The sequence below is a fragment of the Brachionichthys hirsutus genome, unplaced genomic scaffold (assembly GCF_040956055.1).
Source record: "Brachionichthys hirsutus isolate HB-005 unplaced genomic scaffold, CSIRO-AGI_Bhir_v1 contig_283, whole genome shotgun sequence".
NCBI lineage: Eukaryota > Metazoa > Chordata > Actinopteri > Lophiiformes > Brachionichthyidae > Brachionichthys > Brachionichthys hirsutus.
The window spans coordinates 229,946-240,368 of record NW_027180371.1 but is presented as its reverse complement, the minus strand read 5'-3'; the positions used below and the strand labels follow the sequence as shown (position 1 = coordinate 240,368).

The window sequence follows — 10,423 nt, the reverse complement described above, 5'->3', positions numbered from 1 at the left end:
CACTGATGGAAGTTCATTTGTTCTCAATAAACAAATGCTGCTTTCAATGACAGGGAGGAAAAAGCTGTTTGCATCTTGTAGCACATGAATCTAGGAATGTGAAGACTAAACTGCAGTTTGCAAAAAAAAAAAAAAGAGGTGAAGATTGGCAATTTGGAATATTTGTTTTGTGAAAATGATCAAATATGAATCAATATATCATCTCTTGTAGTCCAGACACTGATCTACTCTGCTGCTGTTGTGTCGTACCTTTTTCTTTTTTTACAAAACCGAAATGGCAGTTTGTATCCTTAAGCCCCCCCCCCCCCCCCCCCCCCACACACACACCTTTGTTCACACACACACAGTTTTTGTCTTCCTCCCTCCCTTCCTTTAACAAAGGCATTTCAATCCTGACCTTAACACGCAGCTCAAATGAGTATATTTAGAGTCAGACTTTCCAAATGTGTAACTGGTAGTTTGAATCCTCTCACTGTTTGTGCTTCTGCTTCCAACAAAACCTTAAGAGCAACAGGATTTTACTGCTGAAGAGCAACACTGCTCTGCTTTATTTTATTTTGAGTGCATGTGCCACAAGCAGCTCATAAAAAGTCAACGTTTGATCTCTTTTGGGTCCTGCAGACAATCAGAACGTTTGTGGCACGCTGTTTTAGATGCTCATCTCCTGTAATGACTTTTTAAACGTGTCCATAATCCTGTAAAGGGTTGGCCCCACATTCCTTTGGAGGTTCACGGGAAGTGTATAGCACAATGGAAGACAAAATGGCCAGAGGCGTAGTCCACCAGCGGAGACATACACAAACACGAGTAGGGAGTGTAGGAAGTCGTGAGATGGTGTTAAATGACACGGCCAGACTCTTAAAAAAGGTGGAGACCGAGCTGCTTAGCAGTGTGAATCTAAAATACAAACAAGTTCCACTGACCAGTGAGGAGCCGCCCGCAGAGACAAAGTGTCTGCAGGGTTTTTAAAAAGGGACGTTTAAGAATAAGCAGCATCTGAGACATGATGGGAATGTCTGCTTGAGTGTGTGTGAGTGTGTGTGTGAGACACCCAAAACCACTTCAACACAAGATCAGTGGGATTATGCATTTTTAGGTTTGATGAGATAATCAGCCAGTGGCCTCATGCTGTAGTGCATCAACAATCAATTACTGAGGCCTGTCGTGTTTTGATCACACTCATTTCTATACCCCGAAGACCGAAGAGGGATTAAAACATCTGTAACTCTCCCTGTTCCAGCCTTTCTGCCACTTGCCTCGTCCAAACACAAGAAGGGTTCGTTAATGGCAAACTTAAGGAGCTCTTTGTTTTGGATGGAGGGAGAGTTAAATCTCCTCCTGTTTACCTGACCATGCATCTCGTGAGTTCTGTGTCCATCCTCCTCTGTTCTCCAGTCTGCTGGTGGGCACAAAGAAGCAGTGTCTTTGGATAGACACACACACATGCACGCACACACACACACACACGCACACACACAAATTGTAGATACACTTTTGAGGTAACTGTATCGCAAAGTCAACATTATTGGATGTATTTCTCGCAGCAGTTATTTTGGAGTTCCCGGCGCTATAGTGTTTTACCTGACTTTTTACTGGTGGCTGTGATTTTTGTTTTCTGATTTAGTTTCGCCCAGTTTTTGTCTTTTGACTCGAATGTTTAAATCATATACAGAGGGGAGACAGGAATGGTTCATTGGAATCCTGTTTTGGTTTTCTTGCCCTCATAAAAAGTTGAGGAAGCATCCCCTTATCGCTGCTACATCAAAAAAAAATTAAATGATCAATGCCATATCCCTGTTTTATTAATACTGACACTGAATTGACATATACCACTTTAAGATTTTCTTTTGCCCATCAGCATGCTTGCTGTAAACACGGGGTCTGTGATCTGTTTACACTGGCGTCAGAGAGGAATGTGTGCAGTTACATCAAAAAGATTAAATGCGAGAAAAAGAATCAGCCACAGTGCTATGTATTCTAATTTCCTTTAAATATACATTTAAATGTCATAATTCATTTTAATCCACTTTAACGCGCAAAACATGAATTATGTCTCGTGTTAAGGAGATTTTGCGCCCTTTTTATTGAGCATGAATTTAAAACCTTTAAGCTCATGCGTCCTCGGATTTCAAACTCCTCGTCGGATGGAGGCGCGTTGCGGCTTTCCTCCTCCTCCTCCTCCCGTGTGGTTTTACGCGTTTGATCCCAGAGGGACCTCGCGTTTTACATTCCTGTCATTCCGACCTCAGTCCCTCCTCGGTTACTTATTAGCGCCGCCTCCTCTCTCCGCAATCATTTCACAGCAAAAGAAGAACGCGACAGTCCAGCGGGGGGGGGGGAGAGGACAATAAGGCACGTTTGAGTTGGGAGAAACTCGTGGAAAATAGTGGAGTTACTGTGGATTTGACAAAAGTCGAGAGCGACGCTTTGGCGCGATGGACGCGTGAGCTGGTAAGAGGAGCGTCTATTCGTGCCTTCAGCGCCACAGGGACACTAAAATAAAGTAGCTACAGTGAAAATTGAAATAGTATAGTGTGCTGTTTATTGTCTTTTAAACAAGTCAAACGTGCTGAAAGACCAAAGATCAAGATATTTAAATGCCTGTGTGGTTTTGTGCGCTTTTGCTTGAACTTTTTTGGCGCATGGATTTTGTGCCTGTGTCGAAAATGTCTCCGCGTCTCTGCTGTCGTTGTTACTAAAGATTAAAATAAGGACTATTTTCCTATAGTTGAATTGGGGAAAAACGTCACAGCGCTTATGTAGGTTTATTTATAAGAAGATTATTTATTTACATGACATTACAGTTTGTGTTACAAGCGTATAACAGTCATTTTACTCATGGCGAGGGCCCAACCGCAGCTTTCCTCTGCATGTCACCGTTGTGTTAACGTGTTAAAGTATCCGTTGTTTCCTGCTGGATGCTCAAAAACAGACTGATTGTACCCTCTCCTCTCTTTCGGCTCTGTTTCAGGTTCACAGCTGCCTTCTTTTAAAAAATAACTGCTCTTTTAAGCTATATTAACGTACACACTTTGGTATGACGTCCCCCGAGGAGCCGTCTGGCACGGTCCTCCACCGGCTCATCCAGGAGCAGCTCCGCTACGGAAACCCAACGGACACTCGCACCTTATTGGCCATCCAGCAGCAGGCCCTGCGCGGAGGCAGCAACAGCGGTCCCGGCGGTGGAGGAGAAATTGGCAAAAGCCCACGATCCTCCATGGAGAGCCTCGCACAGGAGGAGCCTTCGTTCCCTCAGCTCTCTGCCAGGCAGGAGCCCCAAGGTCAGGAGCACCAGGGTGACTATCACCACTCAGAAAGTAGCTACCAGCTTCACCAGCTGCATGGGGAGGAGCTGCCAACTTATGAGCAGGCCAAGGCCAACTCGCAGTACCTGGCCTCTCACTGGGCCCCTGGTGCACCCGTCAGGCAACTCCACGAGGGGACGCTGCACGAGGGGGCCTTCCACGAAGAGACTGATCAGATGGAGCAGAGGTGCACGCATGTGCGCTCGCTCAGTGACCGCCGCATGCAGATCTCTCTAGAGAGGAATGATGCAACGGCCAAAGAGGAGGTCATCAGCAGTTCTTCTCACAGCTACCCAGAGCTTCCTTTCTACCCACCGCAAGGCCCACAGGCCATCCAAAGTCTGGACAAGCGCAGCCCCCCGCCAGAGTACGCATCCACAATCCAAGGATTTATCCCTCATCACGTTCAGGAGCCGACGCCGGAGCAGCAGCACAGGTACAAAGACAACCTGCGAGGGCACGTTAAAATGTCTTAAACGTTGACGTCATGCCGTTTGCTGTCGTTTCTGCACCGGAGCCAGCCGGGTAATGGCCTCTTTGGTCTGGGTCATTGTGTTTCACATGCATAAACACATACCTATTGAAATGAGTCACACCGTTCTCAGCATGCTGCTTCACATTTCCTGCTTTAAATACTTAAAGGAAAACAAGCCCAGCCTTGTAGGTGCCTGCCGTGCCTGGCATACTGGGACAGAAGAGTTTCACATGGTGGCGATGCTTAAAGTATATTCATCATGCTCTTACATTCTTTATATAGCAATTTGTCCACTTGCTTATGGATGGACATTACAGACGCTTTGACATTTTTTAGTCTTCCTGGCTACAGCAAGATGTTTCATTAAAGCGAAGCCGTCAGAAATTCGTTCACTCGTCCGTTAAGATGAAACGCTGTTTGAACTCCGTAATGTCTTCCTCGATAGGTTTGTCCAGTTTGGTCAGCCGACAGAAGTCCCTTGCTACAACACATTCACCAGTCTGCCACCTGCTGGCCTGGAGGAGCCCAACCAGGTGGAGCTGCTCCTGATGGAGAACGAGAGGCTGAGGCAGGAGCTGGAGGCTCAAAGGGAGAAGACTGGCCGTATTCAGAAGGTAAGAGGAGGCCAAACTTATTTTGTTGACATCTGTCACATTCCTTGATGAGAGAAGAAGACAACGACTCAAGTCAGGTTTTGCATTTCGCGGCATCCACCACTCATTTTTCTATCAGATGACTTTAAAGGAACATTTTAAACCGGGTACGATATCGATGGGATTATGAGCCGTGGCCAGACTACGGCCTTCATTCCTGCCACCTGTCAGTGAAACACATCCCCGGGTCGACGGTTGCTTCCTCGACCTCCAACTTCCTCATCTGGAGGGGACAGATGAGATCGGCAGCTGCCACCTTCCATACCACGGAGGTCACAGCCTGCTACTGTGTTTACACACACCCTTCATTGTGTGTGTGTGTGTGTGTGTGTGTGTGCGTGCGCTCTTTGAGGCAGGCCATAGATTTTCAGTGTAATCTAGGGCTTGTCAGACAGCAGTCAATAAGGTTGCGACCCTTGTGCGCACGGTTGATGGGCATGAGGGGGAGGGGGGGGGGGGTGCTTTGTGAAAAAGTGAAAGGTCTCTTGGTTTCTGACTAAACAGCACTTCGGCTGTTTTCTTACCATTTTCATGACCGGCTCAAACGAGCTGGATAAATAGGGCACTTGTCATGATCAACGTGGACACAGCCTCGGAGACATTTGACACCTCTGCTCTCTGCCGGAGTTATGTCACACGACTCTAGTCGTGTCTCGGCCTTAAAAAAGAAAAAAAGATAATTACCAGGGTTGGAAAGTTTTCTCCATCAGGCCACAGCCCTGGGTAAACATGTCGGTGTGACGGCTAAAATGGTGGGTTGCTCTTTGCCGTTTCCACGGCACAGGCATGCGCACACCTTCCCTCTACTGGCAGCATTCCCAAACGTGTGTGTGTGTGTGTGTGTGTATGTGTGACAGAGACAGTGTTGTGCTTTGCTTGTGTTGTGAGCTCACACACCTGGAACTAGAGCTATCAGTCCTTAGGAATGTAGATATAAATCACTCTCACAGGGAGTGGTGCTGGCTTGAATTCCTTCTTAGAATTGCACACACACACACACACACACACACATCGTGTAGTGTGTACGCGCAGTCATACCAATACGCATAATGTTCTTCACTGTAACAACAAGAATCAACATTCCATCTCCTTGGCATGTGATGTAGGTTAAGCCAAAGAAACAAAAAAACATTCCTCTTCTCCTTTTCTTTTTCTCAGTTCTTTCCACCTGTCCTTCAGTCGTTATCCCATCTCATCCCCTGTTCATCTTGTTCTTCCCTTTCCAGTTGGAGCAGGAGATTGAGCGCATTTCCGAAGCCTACGAGACGCTGATGCAGGGCAGCAGCAAGCGGGAAAACCTGGAGCAGACGATGAGGAGGAGGCTCGTCGCCGAGATCAGGAGGCTGCAGGACTTCAACAGAGATCTTCGAGGTATACTTCCTTCTGTGAGGCATAATACCACGGCGTAAAAGTACTTTACCATCATATCAGATCCAGAATATATAGGCTCCGCAATGTCGTATGACTTTGAATGATTATTGCTTTATAGAAAACCTGGAAAACGCAAGGACGCATGTCGCAAAAGAAGTCGAAGTGGCCGACCACAACCATCACATCATGGCGAAGCTGCTGGAACAAAGTAAGCGCGTGATTTGGCTTTGGCTCGACTCGTCTCCTCGGCTCTCTGTTAGATCCTCCTTTGTGAACAGCATGTTCTATTGGGCCTGTAGCGTAGCGAAGGGCCGCTATGGATAAAGGTCGGGAACCTCGACTTATTTAGTAAGAGGGCTCAATAAACACGTCTTTGCAAAGGGAAACTGGCTCTAAAATCACTGCAGTGGTGGAAATGTGCCCCCCCCCCACCCCCACCCCCACCTGTTGGTGTGAATTATGGCATCTGTTTAGGGAACTGGACTCAAGCAGGGTGCTGGTGTTTGCACGGCCTTGATGAGGAATGTTCTGTGCTATGTGGGTCAAAGGGATATGGCGGCCTTCTCCCCCCCTCTTCCTCCTCCTCCTTCCTCTCAGCATTCCAGAAGCACTTTTCCAAATGAGGAACACCAGCCGCCATGTAGCAGCTCTGATACTTCCTCTGGATGTCTTTCTTTTCCAGAACCTCCTGTAGATTTGGAATGCTTTTATTTCACCATAGCATCTTGTTCTTCCCAACCTTAAAGAACATAACATTAACCCAACCACCTTTTTATTTTATTTCATTTTTACTTCGCCTCAGATGAGGAGCAGAACTTGGAGCGGGAGCGCGTAGAGCGGGAGGTGCAGCGATTGCGAACCACCACCGAGGAGCAGAGCGTCAGGGCAAAGCGACTCGAGGATGCCCTGGAGGCAGCCCGAGGACGAGGTCGCCAGCTCGAGGAAGAGTTGCGGAGGAAGAGAGCTTATGTGGAGAAGGTGGAGAGGCTTCAGAGTGCGTTGGCTCAGCTGCAGTCGACCTGCGAGAAGAGGGAAAGTCTCGAGATGAAGCTAAGGACACGACTAGAGCAGGAACTCAGGAGTCTGAGGGCACAACAGGTAAATGCAGTGACTGAGGAAAACAACAGCAACCCGGTGCTACCAGTTTGTTTGTCATTTTAAAATACCGTCTCCCCCCATCCCAGAGGCAGTCCCAGCCACCAGGACTGACCATGAGCTCTCTCCAAGAGCGCCTGCGGGAGCGCGAGGAGCGAATCCTGACCCTCGAGACCGACATGGTGCGGTGGGAGCAGAAGTACCTTGAGGAAAGCACGATGAGGCAGTTTGCAATGGAGGTAGCTGCCACCGCCGCAGCCCAGAGGTAAAAAATATATATATATAAAGGCCCGTTCAACATTTTACCGGGTCAGCATATGCCTGGATATTTCATAAGAGGTGATTTGAATGCGACCTAATCCCACAGTGATGCTTCTTCCTCTGCAGAGACACCACCATTATTAACCACTCACCCGGCCACTCCTCCAGCAACAGCTTCAACGAGGAGCTGCCAGTTGGCGACCACAGAAATCAGGAAATGGAGAACAGGTGCATACTTGCAGCACAATGGACTCTTGTTGCTTAGAGAATCACCTGTGCACAAATCCCAACATTTTGCTAACACCTTGCGCCCTGACATGTTCCCTTCATGGCTGTTCTGCGTGACAGGATCCGCGCTCTTTACGCTCAGATCTTGGAAAAGGATGCCGTGATCAAGATCCTGAACCAGCGACTGCACCAGGACCAGGGGCGTAAAAAGGAGCCGGGTCCCCGCACCAACCTCCTGAACACGTCGGTTCCGTGTCTCCGGCCAGCCTCCTCCACGCCAGCTATCTGCACCGTCGCAAAAAGCAGAGGTGAAGAAGAACAGCTTTGCCGTTTGTCATAATTAAATGCGAATAATGTCTGTGCAACCAAATTGAAAGCTAGTAATGCATCCTGACATTTTGTTTTGCCATTGTTTTCTGTTAGGTAAGAGTCTTTCAGATGATCAGACTTTCCCAAACCACCCGTTCGCTCCTCAGTCCGAACCTGGAACGCTAGAAAGGCCGATGGAGGGAAACAAACCCACAGAGGCTGCTGGCAAAACTACACTCATCAGCGGTGGGTTATCTATCAAACATGCATGAGCGTGCTTTTTCAGGACGCGCCAATATTCCAATAATGCTCCCAGTGTAAAACTCGAACAGCAAAATTAATTAGTTACACAAAGCATGCGCCGTATGAATACAGTCCTCTGTCTGCTTGGAAACAGTCTGGGACTGCCACTGCAGAGATGTTCACATTGATTAACCATGCTGCGGCTGAAAGGGCCAATCAGATACCATCTGTGCAGGTCATGGTCCATAATGTGGGTCCTAGTGGAATGTTCATGGTTGGGGAAATAATGTGGATCTGTCAACTGCGCACATTTTCCAGAGAGGTTGTTTCAGCAGTGGAAAACTCCTGTTAACCTTCTGCCATTGATAGCTGAACTATATTTGGGGACATTTCCCCCCCTGTTTTAACCTTCGAACCTTTATGAAGTTATTCATACTCTTGTTTGCTTTTCTTCTTCTTTTTTTTCCCCCAGACAAGGCAGCATCTAAGAAGTTGCTATTAAACCCCTTCAGGGGCCTGGATGAGCTGGAGTCAGAGGCTGTGGAAATCTTTATTTAAAGGACTGAGAATTGGGAGAAAAAAAAATACAAAATAGTCTGAGAATCTGTGAAGACCACAAGTCCTTAAATAGAGAATGGATTAAACATTGGATAGAAGAATGTCATGGAAAAAGGCCAATGCACGAAAAAGAAAAATGACTTTTTAAAAGGCAGAGCTGTGCTCCGACTGTCTTATCCTCACGGCCTGGACAGCTGCAGGCGGTTGGCTGAGCTGGGAGATAAAAGATTAAGCTTCTGAGGTACTTGTACAGTATTGTGGACTGTAAAAGGGCAACATGTTCTTAGAGTGTATGACAAAATATTTATAACCGATATATATTTCTATAATTGCTGCTCCCCCCCATTGATGCCCCCCTTTATATTTTTATTAAAGTTGAATTAAGAAGCTTAATATTTATCATCTCTGGTTTCCACATTCCCCCGAACTTAAGCCTCATGCTCTTCTAATATTCAACCAAAGGTCATCTCTGAGATCGGCATTTCCCTCCACTACCCCCCCAAAAAAGTGGCTCTTATCTTTAAGACTTTCCTTTTGTTCAATTATTGAAGCTTACACATGGAGCACTGCTGATTCCAGTGCTCTCTCTGTCCGCGTCTCTGAAGCCCACGGAGCTGGTCCTTCAGAGGCTCAGAGGTGTTCGAGCAGTGAGATGCATTGTATAGAAAATAAAACTACAAATATATATAGATGTTTTTTTTTTTTTCAAACTGACACAACCTGGGGCTTTTGGTTTTAAATTGCGTTGTTGATTTCATCTTCTGTTTTTCAGAGTATGATTACATGTGTGATTCCAGTATGTGAGCGTGTTTCCTGATTTGGGGGTCCTGCTGGTCGGGGCCCCACTTTGAATATGACACCCCCCCCCCTGTGAGCTCTAAACTAACATTATTATTATTATTATTATTATTATTGAACAGATCTGTGTATTGTTATTTTAGATATATTAATGCTTTGAGCGGGATGCCAAAGACGTTTTTTTTTGTTGTTGTCATAAGTTATGTGCTGACAATCGCCGTCATGTCAAGCTGTACACAACCAACCAAGTGTTGACTTCAAATGGACATTTCTGTGAACTTCAAACAATATGCAACATTTCATAAAGCAATAAAATACTGTAATCTGTCTTAATTTAAGCCTTTCTCAGTCTGGTCTTTACTCAGAAGCGCCTGATCTCATTTATACTTACGAGTTACTATTTAAATCTGCTGTTGTTCCCCACAGAACAGAGCGACTCTCATTAATGAATACCAGAGCTGCATTCTTTCAGGTTCAGCTTTGTCATGTGGCCCATTCTCTTGTTCTCCCCTTTCCATTAGGAGCGTGCTTGACATAGATCACATTCTCACACGGACACGTAGCACTGAAAGCGACAAAGGCAGGTTATTCCCGAAAGTAGCTCCTCTGTTGCCATTTCAGATTCCTGCCTGCCTCTTTCTAACGCTGCTAATGAACGCGGCATTCCAACTATTCCTGCCGTTTAACACACCCACAGGTGCTTGTGGGCTACTTCAGGACATGCATTCATATGGAGATGAGAGGATGAAGAGGTATCTTGTTTCAGGCCATCCATCTCACGCACACACACACAAGCACGCACGCGGGTATTGACAGTGACAATGAAGACCTCACAATGCAGGAGGACAATGAGGGTAATGTCGTGGTGTCATTCTTGTGCACGCCTGTGATTGGCCGGTCATTTCTCTGTGTGTGAGACCATTTATCACTTAATAAATGTGCAGTGATACATCCTTTAACTCGATGGGGGGGTGAAAAAAGTCAGTTTGGTTGGTGAAAATCAAATACAGATTGTACATATATAGTTCTATGATAAAATTAAGAATAAACTTTGATTTGTCAGCTAATGAAGTACAATCGGCGGCCCTTTATTGGGGTCTAAGATGACCTGGATCACAATGTATTTA

The 10,423-nt window shown here is 46.4% G+C and overlaps 1 protein-coding gene across 1 annotated transcript; it reads left to right on the top strand.

Moving 5' to 3' along the window:
* The first annotated feature begins 3,037 nt into the window (after positions 1–3,037).
* On the top strand, positions 3,038–9,619 carry LOC137914163 (angiomotin-like 2a). The gene is made up of 10 exons (XM_068757770.1): positions 3,038–3,741; positions 4,226–4,394; positions 5,660–5,804; positions 5,923–6,012; positions 6,607–6,902; positions 6,989–7,164; positions 7,287–7,388; positions 7,509–7,696; positions 7,812–7,943; positions 8,413–9,619. The coding sequence occupies exons 1-10, from the start codon at positions 3,038–3,040 to the stop codon at positions 8,496–8,498; spliced, it is 2,088 nt and encodes a 695-aa protein (XP_068613871.1). The 3' UTR covers positions 8,499–9,619.
* The last annotated feature ends 804 nt before the right edge of the window (positions 9,620–10,423 follow it).

Excerpts from the sequence above, each read along its gene's own strand:
- LOC137914163 (XM_068757770.1), top strand. The coding sequence starts at position 3,038 with ATGACGTCCCCCGAGGAGCCGTCTGGCACGGTCCTCCACCGGCTCATC. Across the intron at positions 3,742-4,225 it reads ACGCCGGAGCAGCAGCACAG|GTTTGTCCAGTTTGGTCAGC; the intron begins GTACAAAGACAA and ends CTTCCTCGATAG. Across the intron at positions 7,165-7,286 it reads GCCACCGCCGCAGCCCAGAG|AGACACCACCATTATTAACC; the intron begins GTAAAAAATATA and ends CTTCCTCTGCAG.